Here is an 18928-nt window from a genome sequence, read left to right as displayed (position 1 = left end):
TTCTATGCAAAATAGCTCCTCCAGCATGTTAACATTTCGGTACATTTTTTTTTACTTTTACTTTCGTTATGCAGAAACAAAGTTTTATGTTGTGTCAGTATCATCTCTTTTCGTGCATATACTCTTCAGAAAAATTAGAAATTCTTTGCTTAGATAGAAAAAAATGCATGACAATATAATGCTATAAGAAGAAAAAAGTTCATAGAAAATTCAACATTGTATGCTTGTTTTGAAAAAAGATTTTTTTAATTCTACAAAGAAATTACTTACTATTATTATTATTATTATTATTATTACTATTACTTTATTTATCTAATATATATTTCCTGTAATTTGTTAACTAGGATTATATCTAAAAAGGGTTTGGATTGCTTGAAAATACAAAGCTTATTCTTTATATTCTTTACATTATTTTTATTGTTTTTGCTGGAACAAACATGATGTTGAGTCTTCTATGAACTGTTTTTTTCTTTTTGCAGCATTATACTATTATTATACATACTATTTTGAAATTTTGAAAATTTAGAAACCTGAATTATGTTACAAAATCTTTTATTAAATGATTTAAATCATTTTTTTTTCTTAAACTTTTGCTGTTAAGACAACTTTTTCAAAGAAAATTTTGTATTGTTCCCCCCCCCCCGGATTTCTAAATTTTCAAATTGACCTTACGAAATAATGTTTTCAAAGTTATGACCAAGTTTCTCAATTCAAAAAATGGTGTGCCAACCACGCAACACACGTCAATTTAGACTTTACAATAACCATCAGTAACATCGGATATATAGCTTTTCTCTTTCCACGGGGTGTATAGCCCTTGAGGGTTAATACCACCAACAAAATAAAGAAAAAATGAACAAAGAAAACACAAAGTCCTTTTTCTAAAAGTTGTCTTAACAACGAGTCTCAGAAAAAATATGTTTTAATCATTTAATAAAAATTATATACAATATTATTTGGAGGTTTTCTAAATTTTCAAAATAACTTATGAAATAATATTTTCAAACGTGATCAAGTTTCTAGTAAGTTTTAATGTTATTTGAATTTCTAATTATGATAGGTTGAAACAAGTCCTTGGCCTGAAAAGATCCTGCATGATATTCTCCCTCCTCCTCCTCCTCTTGCACATGTCAATCCTTTTCTTCCAACTATTCCCCTCGACATTCCTCCAGCTGATGCTATTACCTCCCCTTCAGCTTCTGATGCAAACTTTCCTCCAGTTACTGATCCTAACTTTGCTCCAGCTGCTGTTGCCGCTGCCGATGCTTTTCTTTCAAGTAGTCGCGTTGATATACCCCCAGCTGCTGCTACTGCGACCTTTCCTCCAGCTGTTGCTCCGCTTCCTCCAATTGTTCCTGAACTTCACCTTGCTGTTCCTGTCACAAAATATCAGAACATATTTTCAGGTATCATTATTATTTTTTTTTTTAAACAGAATTTATGGTACTTATGCAGAATAAGGATTGTGCTATTATCAGAATTTTCCGGGCAATTTATGTAAAACACTGGAAGATGTCAAACGAATGTTTTGTGATATTTTTTTTTTTTTTTGTGCACATGCAAACGTTGGCCAAATTTTGTCAATAAAAAATATATCATTTCTGTTATCACAAAGATAATTCAATGAAAAATTAATTGAGAAAATGAAAACAATTTCCTTTTTTGCTATGAAGAAAATACAATTAATATTTATTGAACAAATTTTTATGGAATTTTGAGAAAATTAAAAGTATAAAGCAAGAAAAAACACTCATTGTAAGTTTCATGAAAAGATATTTATTTTTTGAATAACAAACAATTGATAGCAAAAAAGTTTTTTCTCTTTTTGTTTTTTTGATCAAATCAAGATAAAGATTTATAGGTACCTCCAATGCACGCCACATTTTAAACCACCCCCCTGCATGTAACACGATGTAACTGTAATTTAATTTACCGTTATTTTACCATTTAAAAGTAGCTTCAAATAAACTGCTAATATTCAAAAAAAAATTTTACAGCATACAAAAATAATGAAAATGCGAGAAAAAAATTGTGTTTACATTATCGACGCTTTAAAACAATGTTCCTATGTAGTGACGTTTTTTAAGCTGTTGACACACCCATGTTTAAAAATCTAACAAAAATCAAATAATAGTCATATTTTCCCAAAATTTTCGATATTTATTATTAAATAAACTTGCATAATAAAAGTAGGTTTCATTAAATATATTAGAGGAAAGTTTTTTTAGGTGTTCTACCCCCCCCCATATTTCATGTTACAAAAACAATAAAAAAATAAATATAGGTTGATAAAAACTTCAATATTTTTTAAATCTGAAAAGATCAAATAATTTAAAAATAGTTATTTATATATATATAAAATCTCGTCATTTTTTTTTCACTTACCTTATGTTGTAAATAAAATTGGACATAAAATCAATATTATTGTTAAAAATAAAATAAAATAAACAATTTTTCTTGATTTTTTTTTCTCAGTAATATAATTATTTGAATTACAACAAAAAAAAAAAAAAACAGGTTTCCAATAAAAAAATATATTCATATAATAGAATATATAACTTTTGAGATAATAAAAATTACAACAGCAGAATCGACTAAAAAAAATTCGTTTGGATTTGATTATTTAAAATGCAGAGCTGATAATCAAAATTTGCGCCTTTTTTTCCAAAAATGTACGGACGCCCATAAGCAGCAATATCTTTAGATACATGTATCAACAGAACGGGTTAAAATTAATTTATCGTCTGTGTAGTTCGTTATTAAAAATGTATTTGTTATACAAAAGGTAAGTCTTATATTGTTTTTCATCCATTTTTTTATTGTACATTTTATTTATTCATACATTTCTGCATAAATGGTCTTCCATAAAAATTGACCCAAACACACGAAATGATGACGTCACTACTTATTGTCTATAATGATGACGTTTTACACAACGGTTTGAAGGTACCTAAAGATTTGATTTTTTTAATACTAATAATAAACCATAAATAAATGTTTTTTTTTAAATAACTTTAGTTACTGCAATTTTATTGGCGCACAATTTTGGCATGTATTGCTGTCGCATAGTTAAATTAATTAGCCTGAAACAGAAAATACTTCACAAGCAGAAATTACATATAATGAATAACTAGATGGAACCCAAGTACAAATATAGACATTTATTAACACATTGGCAAATGCATTACGGACAATAACACAACATAACAGAGCAATACCAATGTTCATAACTCACTCGCTGGGTGAAGACACCTATCAATGGTAAGATGGATATGTTCTGCCAATGTAAGGCTTGAACCTAACATAGAGGATAAGTGTGTTCTACCCTTTGAAGTTGCATGCTTTCTCTCACATGTGTTTTGATCTACCATATAAGAGAAGGTGTTTTCTCGAATTGTCAGCTATCTGCTTGTCAAGCCACTTGTGAAGCTTGTCAGCTATCTGCTTACTGAGGCACTCACCGCTGCTCTCTGCAACCGGTGTTGTTTCCCTAATTCGTCTACAATAATGCTCCCCCCCCCACAACGCAGAGTATCTGAAAATTAACCTTTATTTCTTTCTCCCACATGTGTTTTGACCCATCATACAGGAGAAGGTGCATTCTCAAATCCCTCGTCAGCTATCGGCTTACCAAGCCAAGGGAAACCACTCACCAGTGTATCTACAACCGGTATTGTTTCCCTAATTCTTCAACAGCACCTTTCAGCATGTTACACAAAAAAAATCCAACAATAGCATGGTCCTTATTCTGCATAAGTACCTAATTTATTAATAATTAGCAGAGCTATCTGTTCGTTTTTTTTTTTTTTTACTTTTCTTGAATTTTAGAGCCAAGTTATAAACATCAATTAAATATTTTTTTCATCCATTTTTTTTTATTTAAACAATAATATTAAGGTGTATGATGACGATTAATATTAGCCATGAAAAAACTGGAATGCTATTTAGAAAAAAGTTGTCTTGGCGTAAGATTTGAATCCTGAAAGATGGCATAAAATATTGGAACACTTTATCCACACGACCACCAATCAAGCAAAGACATTTTATCTTTTAAACTTATTTAAATAATGTTTCTGAATTTTTGAGATGAGGATTAATTATTTGAATTACTGTTTTCATCTTTGATGTTATTCTCACAATGTTTCAGGCGGTGTAACCTCCGACCATTAATATCTCTTCTTAGTAAATGGTAGATAGAATTTTTTTTTTCTTTCATTTGAAAAATCATAGTTGTCAGAATTCAAAGATGTGTTTCTATCAGTATTTTGTTTATATTTTCTATTTTTGAGTGATTATCGAGACTTCAAAGATGCGACCCTATCGTGTTGACCATTTTTTTCTTGTTCTTATGTAACACTTGACACTACTTGATTTTTTTAAACTAAAATCTAAACTAAAAACTAAAAAAAAAAAAAAAATCCAAGACAAAACTTATCCAGTTAGGTAGAAGAGTAACTTATCTTGCATTTGATAACATTTATTTGTTGTATATTTGTTTTTTTTTACTACTTTTTCATTCTATTTGTTCATCTATTGTAAACGCTTTCTCCTTCCCATGTTGATAATGAAACAATAATGCTATTATTCCAGTAGGGTTCTTATTCTGCATAAGTACCAAAAACAGTACTTTACTACAAATCCCAAGTCCTAGTGACACCCTTGAACTTAGGTTTAGTGGTAAGGTAAGACTTGTTCTTTTTTGTTCTTTCTTTAACTATCTTTTAAGCCTGAAATTAATACCCATCTCCACACAAAATCGACTGTCATCTTTTATTTACTTGTGTTTGGCTAAGTAAAAATGACAATAGCAAAATTAAAGATAAGGCACTTCTTCATGTCAATGACATGAGGCATCCGAGATGAGTTATTGATCTTTGTTCTTTGAATGCCCTTATCGGCCGTTTTGTGAACCTCAAATATAAACAAGTGTCTCTGAGAGCACAAAAATATATATTCACGAAATAAAGAACAAGAAAATATATGAAAATCAAAACATATTGTATAAAAAAATATATCATTTTATATAATATAATATATCATTTTATATAATTTTACAGTTTTAATAGTATTTCTTTTCATGAGTGACTTATAACTGAAAATTAAAAGTAAATATGTAAAAAAAACATTAAACATTTATAGATTGTTTTTAGAATTATTTGTTTTTTTTTTAGTGTATAAAAATATATCAAAATATAATTTTAGAAAAATGTAGCAAAAATATAATTTTAAAAACATGAAACATTTATAGAGGTTTGAGAATATTTCTTTCTTTTTTTCCTGTTAATATCATCGCTTGCAGACTTAAGCTTCAGGTTATAAAAAAAAATTGAAAAAAGAAAATATTTTATATAACTTTTCATGTGGGGGGGGGTTCAGTTATTAATGTTTTTTTTTTCAGACATATTTACGTTTTTCTTTTTCGTGTTTTTGCAAACATATTTAAGTTTTATTTTTCCAAACATTTACGTTTTGTTGCTTGTTTATTTTCAAACATTACGTTTTTTTTTTGTTTTTACGTTTTTTTTGTTTTTTTGCAAGCATCAACTAAATATTTTTTTAATATTTTTCTTTTTGAAAAGTTTTCTTATGCACTTATTGTACCGCGCTATTTTTTAATAGTAGTTTCAAGTAAGATTCAGGTTTTACAATATTCTTTTTCAAATATATATATAAATACTCGTGGAAAAGGTAAAATAAGTGCAGAAAAATTAAGAAAAAAAAAGGGAGGTCCATAAAAAAAAAGATAAAAGAAAAAACATTGATTTTTTTTTATTATAAGAGCGTAAAAAATACTCGCGGAAAAACGGCTGTACCCATAAATATGTTTAAAAGAAAAATATAGCAAAAACATTTAGTTTATGCTTGCAAAAAAAAAAAAAAAAACGTAAATGTTTGGAAAAATAAAACTTAAATATGTTTGCAAAAACAAAAAAAAACGTAAATATGTTTGAAAAAAAAACAAACTTAAATATGTTTGCAAAAAAACAAAAAAAAACATGTTTAAAATTAAAATATAACAAAAACATTTATTTTTATTTCAAGGATGCCATTATATACATTTTGTGCTTCCGTAACTGGGTGGACAGACAGTAACGCCACCTATAGTCAAACGGAGGAAACAGGCTCTCTCTTTCTTCACGATTACCATATTGAACAATAATTAAGAAACAAAAATTAATTTAAAAATAGAAACATAGAAAACATAATTTTTATATAATATTGGCCAATAATAATTAAAAAATTAATTTAAAAACAGGAACATAAAAAAATAATTAAATTAAAAAATGGTAAAATTTATACAACCATTTACAAAAGAAATGTACAGATGCCCGTCTGGGGTGGGGCGGAGAAACCCAGCACCCTTCCTTCCTTTTAATTACATGACGTCATTCTCAGACAGCTTTTCGACTGTCTCAGATTTTGGGCCTCCGTATATTTCGTATTTCCAAAAGTATGGTTTGTTGTGGTTTTGTGAACGGCAAAAACACTCGGTTTTGGGTCTAATTCAGCTATTTTTTGTGCAAACAAGGTGTTTATTTTATTTAATTCAATATCTTAGGGTTTTACTTTACTAATTATCTTTGAAATGGACCCAGAAAACTAATATTTATCTCTAAAAGGATTTTTACAATGAATTTATTTAATTTCAAAATTTAGCTGAATTGGCTAGCTCGCCGTGAAAACATTTTTCATAACTTTTTTTTTCACGTGTACAAATATTTGTTTTCTTTGAGAAATTAAGTTTAGTCTTTAATCTTTCAAATACAATCAAAAAGTATTTGGAAACCTAAAAAAAAAAATTATGATAAATCGGCTTTCAAAACTAGGTCCTCCTATCCTTATTCGTTTATTTTTGCCCATACCTATAAAATGAAATAAACATATTTTCATTTTTCAGGGTAGATGTTTTTTTATGACTAGCAAAGCCACCCGGCGTTGCTCGGGACCGTATAAGACAATGAGAAAAATTTTGAACATACCTGTTATTCAATTCACGAGAATTCGGATCAAATTATGCAAGAGTACCAAAAAATTATTGATTTTGTTGGCGTCGTTTTCCAAATAACTTTTTTCGACTGGTAAATTAAAAAAATTATCCCAAACAAATAAAATGAAGATCTATCCAAGGGAAATAATTCAAGCCAAAATAAAAATGAGTTACCCCCCTTTATAACCTTAAACTAATAATTAAAAAAAAATTAGTTAATATAATATAATGTTATCCACTGAAATGCTAATAAAATTTACAATTACTTCTGTAATTTAACGATATTTGATATAAATGCATTTTAGTCTATGCCGGAATTGTCTACCAAGTTAATCAATGTTTAATAGTTTTATTTTATTGTTGTTCAATGATATAGACGATGATCGTTCACGATATAGACTTGAGACGATGATTATTCAATGATACGTGATCCGTGATCGTCACGACGTGATGATCACTAACGTGATCGTCGTATCATTGAACAATTACCTTTTTCGTCGTGCTATGATAAAACAATACAAGACGAGTAATTGATTTAACTCAGTTGAGCTGCGTGTGCGCACGCGCGTATGTGTGCATGTGTGTGTGTGTGTGATATTGTCATAACAAGAGGACACCGCCATTTTTACTATCAGTAGCAAATGCTTACTGTTCCATAATCGTGATACTGCTGCATTCTTTCGTTTTTTAATACCAAATATCTATTGAAAAATTTCATATTTTCATTCAGATAGGAAAGCTTCGGAAATAAATAGTTTAAATTTTGATGTTGTAAGGCGAAGGCGGTATATGACACATTTTATAAACGGTTTCTTCAATTCTATGCATAATTCAAATAATGTAAGGGCGATAATTCATATTCAATTCAAGAGTATAATAGGAGTTTTCTACCTTACAACTAAAATTTTATTATTATTTTTTTTTAATAACTTTTAAAATGTGTAAATAACTAACAATTAAGAACTAAAATAACTTTACTACAGCCTGAGCAACGTTAAGTAGGTACAACTAGTTGCTTCTCAGAAAACTTGTTTTATTTTTCTTTCAGACCCAAAGCTTTACCAGAAGTCTTATGATATTGCACCAATGGAGTCAAAGTTATTGAATCACGAATCATTTTACCTTGCTGACGTAAGAAACTCTTTATATATATATATATATATTTGTACAATCAATCATGATGTAAAGCTAACTAAAGTTAACGAATAATTTATAATCTTGCTTTTACGTTTTTAGGTACATGTTTGGATATCTTTCTTAGACATACAGACGCTATTTTGTGTTTTATTATCGTGGATTTTGGTTAGAAATAAAACATGTTTCTGAATTTTTTTTAGATAAGAATTGATAATTTAAATTATTTGGACTACTGTTCTCATCTTGAGTGTTATTTTCGCAACGTTATAGCCGATGAAATACTTTTATAAAGTTCAGTTGTAAGCTACATTCTTCTGGAAGTTGAAGGTTCAATCCTCAGTGTAGGTGACACTCAAAAATGCAATTGCAAATTACTTAGAACTTCTACCCACTCGTGACTAAAGGAATGAGAGCATGCTTCCACCATGGATTAAAGGATTCCATTCAAAATTCCCACATTCGACAGGATACACCTGAAAAAGTTTGTAAGTTAGATCGACCAAAATGTTAAAATAATACCCAAGATGAGAACAGTAGTTTGAATATAAATAATGCAAGAAATAAAACTGTACATAAACTTGTGTCCTTAAATAAATAAATAAATAAATAAATAAAAATCCTGGTCACGGTATCAAAGATTAAGTTTTTGGTGGGCTCATTTTTTGTCTACAGCAGAAAAAACAAGTATAAAAGAAATTATGAGTTTACCGGGTATTTTCTGGGTTAAGAAATTTGTAAAAGCCTCTTAGACATTGAAATTCAAACTAATTTTTTTTTACCTCAAATCTACAAGTTTGAAGGAATGATCATATTAACAAAATGCTATTCCCCTTATACTTATATAGAAAATAGCAGGAATTCTTGCAAGAAAGGAGTAAGAAAGTTTTGCTAGGTCTTAAGTATGCCGGCTGTTTGTACACACTGACCAGAAAGATTCTAGGGATAATGGTACTTGATACTGCAAGTTCTTTTTCGTCTACTAGAGATGTTGGCACCGATCCATAATACCAACCATTAAATATTTTATATTCTTGCCTTTATGTCCTTATATGTGGATATCTTTCCCGGACATATGGCTGCCATCCTATGCATTGCTGTGATGTTATGATGGTCAGGAAAAGATGAAGAAGACAATGATGAAGAAACAATTTATGTTTACAGATACGTTTATTCTTACATGAACAGTTTGTAGAAGACAAACTTAAAAACGTTTTGCAAACATGCAAGATGGTACTCATTATGAATATGATACACAAAAGAAAAAACAATAAATACTAAATAAAATATAAAACAGGTCCCATATACAATTCAAAAGTACCATGCTATAAAGATTGGAGATAGAAGAATATACTTAAACCAGATTTTTTAGCTCTTTTTAAATGGGCAAAAGTTATAGGCCGTTGACTTAAAATGAGTGCTTTATGCCAAATTGATGACTGAATATGGTTAAATTTGGACTCATTTTTGCACTAAATACTAATCCCTAATATGCACCAAATGGATACCATAATACTTAGTTCGCCTGATCTTATAACAAATCGGCCCAGTAGTTTCTGAGAAAAAGTGAAACAGACAAACAGATTAAATGAAACATAATATAGATGCTGCCAAATTTCCAATCTCTTAGAAAATGCTTATTATGTTAGATTTTAAATTTATCCATCAGCTTGACAAGAAAGTTCTTGCAGTTTTTAACTTTTAAATTCAAATGACCATGTCTCGGTTCAAACAAAAATTTATTGATCGAAATAAGCACCATCAGAATCAATGCACTTTTGCCAGCACAAAACAAGTGTATTTATGCCAGTAACAAAAATCTTGTGTTCTGGTGGCGATGAAGTCACTGAAGGCGTTTTTAATATCGCTTAGGTTTTTGAAACATTTCTCATGCAGAAAGTTGTTGAGATGCTTGAAAAAGTGGTAGTCGGTAGGTGAGAAGTCTGGAGAGTATGCCAGGTGAAGCAGAGTTTTGTAGCCCAACTCGTTCAACTTCTGCAGGGTCAGTTTAGCAACATGCGGCCGGGAATTGTCGTGGAGGAGAATTGAGCCTTTTCTGTTAACTAATGCTGGGTGTTGTTGTCGAAGTTTCTGATGCATTTCATCCATTTGTTGTCAGTACTTTTCCGCCATAATGGTTTTACCTGCATTCAAAAAACTGGAATGGATAAGACCAGTGACAGACCACCAAACAGTCAGCATGACCTTCTTTTGGTGCATATGATATATATTTTTAAAATATATAGTTTTTTTTTTTAATACTTATGACATGCCAAACATATTTGCGTTAAAATCAATTTAGTATGAAATAAGGAAAAAAAAAAACTTCAAATTAGTATGTTAGCTGACACACTAGTATACAAGATGCCTTCCAGTTTCCAGACATTTTTTGTATGGCACTTTTATTGATAGTACACATATGAAACTAGTTATCTTCAAAGTAATCTCCTCTGGCTGCAATGCATTTGTTATACCATTCCAACAACTTCTGGAAGGCCCCATGGAAGTCCTCTTGTGTGAGCGTGTCAATGACCCTCGTCGCAGCCTTTTTCATCTCAGTTGTCCCCTAATGACAGCCTCTAAGGTTTTCCTTGAGCTTAGGGAATAATCAAAAGTCACAAGGAGCAATTAAATAGTCTGTGACAAAGATGAAGTTGTGGACTGGTGCATTCACGCAAATCTTTTGCATCTTCAGTTCCTTGTGAATAATGTATGTACAGTTCCCACACTGACATCAAACTGTGCACTTATTGACTCTATAGACTCACAACGGTCCTTATCCATGAAATTTGTTATTTTGCCAATCAACTCTGGTGTTCTAACTTCCTTACTCCTCCCAAACCTTTCATCATGCTGCACAGACTCCCTGCCTTCCTGGTCCTGAATATGACCTAAAACTATATCCGATGGTGAGGCCCCACCTTGCGGGCCTTGGGGAGTGTGGAGCCACCCTTTAATTGCCATTGCTCCCAGTCCACTCTGACCCAGAGTGGTAGTACCTGTTAGGGTCCCAACTATGGGTTAAATAGAATCTGACTTAAATATACTCCATTAAAAATCGTTCCTCAAAATAACTAGATTCGGCATTAAATAACCTGAAAAGGTTGATATGCTGTAAAACAAAACCAACCAACCAACCCTGCCTTCCTTGAATCTCTTATGCCACTCAAAAACTTATGCTCAATTCATGTAAGATGGTTTAAAAGCAGTCTGAAGCATTCCATAGTTTCTGTGGCAGTTTTTACCAAGTTTAAAGCAGAATTTTATTGCATTTTGTTCTTCTAAAGTGTCCTCACGTCCAGATTGCATTTTTGAAATTAACCAGCTGTGACAATCAGGCTTTAGTAGGGTGTATTTCAATTCCTACTGAAATCATAAAAATTGGTCAATCATCTCATAAGATATATAGCAATAACATACTGAAATTTCAAGAGTCTGCGACAATTTTAAATGCCTGTACAAAAAGGTTTGGAAACTTATTGAAGTCACCTTGTATTTCTAAGATGTACACTAGGTGATATAAAACTTGGAATGCAGAATAGATAAAACAAAAAGAAGTTAAGTCTTTTAGAGAGTTATATAAAAATAATTTATATAAAGCAAAAGTTATATAAAAATGATTTATATAAAGCAAAAGTTATATAAAAATGATTTATATAAAGCAAAAGTTATATAAAAATAATTTATATAAAGCAAAAGAAATTATTCTGTGAATCTTTATAGATGTTTGTTTTAAAATTATTTTTATACAGTAGAACACCGGGATACGGCTTTAAACCAATTCTGGGGTTGAAGAAATCGGCGTATGATGGCCCCATAACAAAATTTTATACAGTACAGTATATAATACATATGTATATAATCTAATAACATTATAAATAACATTGTAAGGCGGGGCAAATACTGGGGCCAGAAAAACATTGTATTTCACATCATAACCTGAAAAAAACATTGTATCCTGGGGTTTTACTGTATAATTCTAGAAAAGACTTAACTTTTTTGTCATTTGACTACTTCTCCATTCCCATTTTTACGTTTACTACCAGCTGACATACTAGCATAGATAGATGATGCTCTATCTATGCTAGTATTTCAACTAATTAAAAAACAATTTTCTATTTCATGTGATATGAAATTGATTTCATTCAGCATGTCAAATCTTTAAAAAAAATTTATCTAATGCATATCATTTTTCTGATAAAATTACACGTGTTAGAAAATGACATAATTACCCTAATCTAATATATAAAAGGTTATATGTCTGTTTGTCTGTCTGTCTCTTTGTCTCCATATTTTAAAACTATCTCTTTCAAAACTAAAAGTCGCAGAGTGGCGCTAAGGGTCTCAAATGACTGGATTTTTTATGGGCCGTTCTTTTATGGGTCTTTAGCCAGTTAAAATAGAGGTAAAAAACGGGTCAAAATTGAAAAAAATCATTATGAATTTTGTACATTCATCTTAGTTAATTTTTAACCAGTTCACATGAGTGTCACGTTGGTACAGTAGTAACATCATCGGCTTTGAATGTGTTGCGGACCAGGATATAAATACCCTAACTCACTACAAGAAAAAATAATGAAACGAATTGAATGAAGGAAACAAAGAACTCAAATGCTGGAATAAAATAAACATGTCATTTATTTTCTGTTGAGAAATGAAAGTCTTGGGTGTACACGTGTTCATTCGGCTGTTGATGACTACGCGCATGGAAGGAAAGAGGAATGCAATAGAGAAACGCGAAGTGGCAAGCCGGCCTGTAGAAAGAGAGGGTTAAGCTCAGTAGAGAGTCGCGCACATGTCTGTGTTGATGGACCAAAGCCGAAGGGGAGATGGATTGACTTTCTCACTCTAGGTTATGGAGACAGAAAGCGTATAAAGTGTACGTACGGTCTGATAGCTTTTTGTCCCACATAGTAGCAAGTGGTGTGAGGTGCGCGCGTGCCGAAAAGGCACGCTGTCGGTCCGTAGACCGCCCAGCTAGGAAGCTGGTCTGAAAAAGGGAGAAACCGCTTATTGCTCTTTCTTTTATAGGTGTTTCCGGTGGTCTTTTGCGCATGTGTGGATTTCCTTTGAAAGGGGAAGTGACGTCGTCCATGTGTGCGTTCGTGTGCGTACGTTGCGTGTGTGTGTGTGTATACACGTGAATGTGAGTATGTACACGAACGTGAATATGTGTACGTGTGTACGTGGGCATGTATGTTTGTGTGTGCCTATGTATATGACAAGTAACATAGCTCCAAATATAAACGTGTGTTTTTCTGTGAGACTAGAAAAGGATCACGCAAATGTCACAGTTTTGATTTTGATTCGAGCTGATAGCACCCAAGTACTTTTTTTTTTTTTTACTTTTGAAATCACGACTCTAATAGTATATACGAAATATGGACAAATAAATATCATATTTAAGCATATTTTACAACCGGCCAAAGCCAGCCCCCCCCCCCTTTCTAATAAAAATTTATTGGATAATTTTGATTGTTGATCATTAAAAATGAACACACTGATATCTTTACAAAGAGTTGTCTCCCCTAATATACTAATACTAGTTTATATTTTTGTGTAATAATTCTTTCAAAAGTTTAATTTTAGTTGATACCAACTTCATTTTCAGAAACCTCCGTTCTGTAGAAAATATCGCCGTCAATACAGGCCTGAAATAATAGAATAGTAAGTAGAAAAATTTTTCTTTTTTTTTTTTAAATGTATTTTATTTATTTAAAAAAAAAAAAAAGAAAAAAAAGAAAATTACTACTTATCAAAATTAATAGCCACTGAATAAGAGTTAATCCAGAGTTACAGTGGGATCCATAATGATATATTTTTGTCAATCAAGTCTAAAGATCGTGTTTAGGAAAGAAGATGGCCGTCTGCTTACAAATCTTATGTAAAAACTAAAAAAGGAGTGAGACTGAAACGAAATATGAAACCAACACACTAAAAGATTTAAATATTGAAAAAAAAAAAAAAAAAAGTTTTGTAAATAATCATCCAAACCTGTTAAAGAATTACATTTTCAAAATATTTTTATTCTTCAACTAGCAGGCCGCCCAGCATTGCCTGATCGTAAAACATGCTTTAATATATTTTAATCTATGTAGATTTCATATTTATTATTATAGAACAAATTCTCTATTGATCATTATATTGTACCTAATATGTAGTAGTGACTGCCCCGGTGATAAAATATGTATAAATATGATATTAATTTATGCAGATTTCATATTATTATAGAGCTAATACTCTATTGATTATTATATTGTACCCGATATATGGTAGCGATTTCAAAAGTAAAAAAAAAAAAAAAAAAAAAAGACTTTGCTGCCATCAGCTAGAATAGAAACCAAAACATGTAGCTCTCCAGCTTTATTTGTTACTATAAAAGCCACCACTTAAAGGATATCAAAACTATAAAAAGAAAACATCTCTATCTCTACTATTATAAAAAAAAAGAACTTTATCTGTGTGTAAGTCCGTTCCCTATGAGCTCTAAAACAGTTGGGTTGATTTTTATGAAAGTTAACATAAAGGTACTTTATGCACCTGGCAATGTTCTTAAATAGGGTTTGTTTCGGAATGTCTTCGATAAGTATTGATAATTGAAATAATCTGATGAAAGAAGGAACAGGCAATTTTGACCAAAGTTAACATCTGACCCAGCCTAACATCACACGTCCATTTGAGAAATTTTATTACTACACAAGCCGAAAGGCCAGACATATAAAATCAAAAATAGGTTCTTTGATATGATAGGGATGTGTTCAGAATGAATGTGTCTATTTAAATCACAATTACACCACGATACTTGACTTTTTCATTTTAATTCAAACCATTATCACCACACAAGCAGTAAGGCCAGACATATAAAATCAACAGTAGGTTTTTTGATATGACAGAAGCCTGTTCAAAGTGAAAGTTTTTGAGCACAGTTAAAGTATAATACTTGACTTCTGCATTTTAAACTTTAATTCAAGCCATTATATATAAAATTTTTTTAATAAAATCAACAGTAGGTTCTCTACAAAACAATGTAGACTACAATGTATTGTTGACTAAGTCACTGTGGGAGGCATGAGAAGTTTTCTCCCAGTGCATCGCGATGGGTCCCTAACTAGAACAGGCAATCAAATTTGATTGAAAAATGGGCTATTTCATCCATTTCAATGACAATAAAATGAGTGATCCTCATTCAATCTCGAGCAATGTTGGACTCCCTGCTAGTTAATGTATATTTGTGCATGCGTAGAGAAGCATTTTAAATCAACTCATGCCTGCAAGGTTCTAATTTTATCAATTTTGACTCCTTAGCAGCTATTTTTACCAGCAAAAGTAAATCAAATTTTGTGCAAATTCTCTATGTATCAAGTTCTAAATCTGTAGACCAAAAATTGATATTTTAGTTTGGTAGACACACAGACAATTTCACTTTTATATACATATATATAGATTAAATTTTTTGTAACCTCTGAAAGACTTAAATTTTGAAATAAAATAATTACACACCACTTTAATTTGTTTCATTACTCAGTTCAGTTTTCATTTCGTTTTCGCTTTTACATAAAAAAAAAAAAAAAAACAACTTGAAATCAGGCAACCATCTTGTTACTTCAACACAATCTTTAGATGTTACCTTTTTGATTTTATTTGATACAATCACAGGCTTGGTCCGAGTGAAGGCCAGTTTTAGAGATCTTTGTGCAAAGTGTCTGCCCATCTCATTATTTGTCTATCAGTCACTTTCCAGTGTCTTCTATATATATAAAAGCGAAAATATGTGTATGTATGTATGTATATGTTTGTATGTCTTGCAAAAACTTTTGATACGGGTCATGGATTTTCGCCAGATCGTTATCATTTTAAAGTTTCAACCTTCGCCCGAGAAATATAGAAAAATTGGCCAAAAACATTAATTTCTTCACCCTGAAATCAGCAGTTTTCGGGGGGGGGGGGGGGGTTTAGCAAAAACCGTCCTCTCATAAAGCAACAGAATTATGTGGATGTTGTCTTAGCTCAGTTGCTCAGTGCGGCCTCATTATATAAACGTTTTGGGTTCGAATCGTTGTGTGAGATGTCTTTTTTTTTTTCGATTTTTTAAATTTTAATATTGAAGCAGGGTTATTTAAGCCATTTTTCATGTGTTTTCAGATTTTTTAACATTCGTTTTTGTTTTTTTTTTTACTTCGCTTATTCTTAGGTTTTCATGTTCTTTTCCTCCTTTGCGGTACGGGTTTGAACCTACCTGCCTACTACCACTTTTTTTTTTTTTTTTTGGCTCAATACACACCTCTAAACACCCGGGCAATCAAGTTTCTTGTCAGTATCATTTTGGCCTTCAGCAAATATTCAAATCATTTAAACCACCATTCCATCAATCAGTGCGATACTGTAACGTCTTCAGATATCTTTATTGCAGATGTGGTTGAGCAGTGTAATTTATTGTTAATAAGCACTTGGAGTTGTACAAAGTGCAAGGTTTTATAATAGAACGATAGATCTTTAAAACTGCTGATCTTGCGGTCACAGTGGAAATGCACCACTTGAGCCATGCTGCATCGTTGCACACAGTAACTTTACTGGTGATGTTATCGTTATTGCCGATTACTGAACAAAGATATTGCAAGGCAATGCATTCGTGGAATATCCTGTCAACTTTTTTTTTTTTCTTTTTTTTTTTAGTGGTTAATTATTCCATCTTTTTTACATTTAGCCATAGAACAAACTGTACCAACATGTTTTTTTTTTTCAGAAAACTTATGGTGCAGGTTGGTATTTATAGTCTTTGAGGTGAGCAGAACATTATCTGCATACAAGTGTGTCCATGACAAGAATGAGACCATAATTAATGGAATGAACAGAATTCGATTTCTCAAAAAGAATGGTTTATGACATTTGTTGACATTCAATTTGAAGCGGCGAACATGGCTATCTTTAAATCCATTATCAACAAATAATTATAATAAATTATCCCCCCTGAACTAACCAAATTTTGTTTATGCTATTTATTGTTCTAAAAAAAAAATTAAAAAAAAAAAAAAAAAAATATTATAGAAATGTCTTCAGACCAGGCATGAAGCCACTTGATGCAAGGAGCTAACAAAAAACAAAAGATTCTTGCAAAGATTAGAGATGTCTATCAATGAAGGCTATAGGTAGGAAATCAATAGCAAGAAAGTTCCACAAGCCTGCGGTTCTTGGAAAGAAGCTACTGGAATACAAAACTATTATGAGGTATCAAAACTGAATTGATGAAGACCACTAGACCAACAAATCAAATGAGCTGGAACAAATGAAGCAATGAATAGAGTACACAATTTTGAAGAATACATGCCATAATAGTACTTAAAGAATAAAAAAAATTACATAACATTATTGGTTCCCTGACAAAGGGAGGGTGGACCAGTAAATTTACCTATGTTCATTCATCTGTACGCAACTTTCTCATAAATATGCCTTCAATTTTTTTTCAATTTTGCACAAATATTAAACATGATATGAGTAAAAAAGTAACAGAACAGATTTTCTGGGAAAACTCTGGCTGCCCCCCTAGAGGTGGCTTTCGGGTTAAAATGGCTAAAATTGACACTTTTGTGCTTGTTAAAAAAAATTGATGCCTTGGATTTCTGAAAACTTGTAACTAACTAATTTCTATATAATTTTGTTTGTCTATACTTCACAATAATTTTTGGCTGTTCCCCAGGGACTGTTTTAGGGCTAATAAAAACACTCCATTTCTGGGACTATTTTACCATATTTGTCCAAAATTTTCCGTGTATGTCTATTTAGCTGAACTCAAATTTAAATATGTTAAGGCCTTGGGGACTTTTGGGGCTTAATGAGGGAGGGGCAAATGATGGACTTGGTCATTTCTTTTTTTTGCATATTTACATATGTTAAGGCCTAAAATTGCACTGTTTGTTCATTTTCACCAGGATTTGACATCCCATGGGGACTTTTGGGGCTAAATGGGGGTGGGGCAGGGGGGGGGATACTGAACTTAGTCATTTTTTTATGCCTCATTCACTGTGCACTGACGGGGGCCCATGCATGCTTGACTTGTTCGGTTATAAGTTAAAGTGACGAATCATGGCTATCTTTAAATCCAATATTAACAAATACTTATCATAAATCATCTCCCTAAAGTAATCAAATTTTGTTTATGCTATTCATTGTTTAAAACATATTTTGGCTCTTGTCCAGAAGTTACTCAACATTAAAAAAAAACAAACAGAAAAATCTATGGGATTGTCACACCCGTGATGAAACGAAAATCTCAGTCCAAAAATTATGTAAATTTATCAAGTTGTTTTATTTTTATACAGAAAATTATAAAGCGATTAATGAGAAATTATAGGAATTACAACATAAATCTCACAAATTTGAATTTAGTTATCTCCCCTTTTCTTTTTAGATTGTTTTCAAATTGGCAGACAAAACAGTTGCTCCTCTGTTATTCATACAATTTGATATTTAAAAATAAAACTACATGATCAATTTACTTAATTTTTGGAATATGATATTTTCGTTTCAGGACAGGTACATATATGATACAGATTTTTTTTTCTTTTAATATTAGGAGAAATTTTGGGCAAGAACCAAATTTTTTATGGAAATCGCTTGAGACAAGGCATGAAGTCACTTGATGTAAGGAGCTAACAAGAACGAAAGATGATTATCACAAAGACTGGAGATGTCTATTGACCTGTCTTGAAAAGTCCAAGGTAGGAGGAAAACAATCAGCAGAAAAAGTTCCACTTGTGTGCAGCTCTTCAAAGGAAAGTGTATTACAATGATGTATCTGAAGAGCAAATT

General features: G+C 31.3%; 1 protein-coding gene across 6 annotated transcripts in view; it reads left to right on the top strand.

The window, feature by feature from the left end:
* Window positions 1-18928, top strand: part of LOC145286174 (uncharacterized) — an 89460-nt gene that overhangs the window by 69236 nt on the left and 1296 nt on the right. For 5 of the 6 annotated variants that reach the window (XM_080134962.1, XM_080134959.1, XM_080134961.1 and 2 more), the window contains 3 exons: window positions 1061-1406; window positions 8037-8119; window positions 13734-13789. In XM_080134962.1, the coding sequence (XP_079991088.1) occupies window positions 1061-1406; window positions 8037-8119; window positions 13734-13789 (485 nt within the window). Of the gene's footprint in view, window positions 1-1060; window positions 1407-8036; window positions 8120-13733; window positions 13790-18692; window positions 18838-18928 lie in introns of all 6 variants that reach the window. The other variant, XR_013869117.1, reaches the window with a different exon arrangement.

This window comes from Euprymna scolopes, chromosome 10, assembly GCF_053919585.1.
Source record: "Euprymna scolopes isolate OS-2025 chromosome 10, ASM5391958v1, whole genome shotgun sequence".
NCBI classification, from domain to species: domain Eukaryota; kingdom Metazoa; phylum Mollusca; class Cephalopoda; order Sepiida; family Sepiolidae; genus Euprymna; species Euprymna scolopes.
Note: the sequence above shows the minus strand (reverse complement) of the source record. Positions and strands in the feature narration are given on the sequence as shown.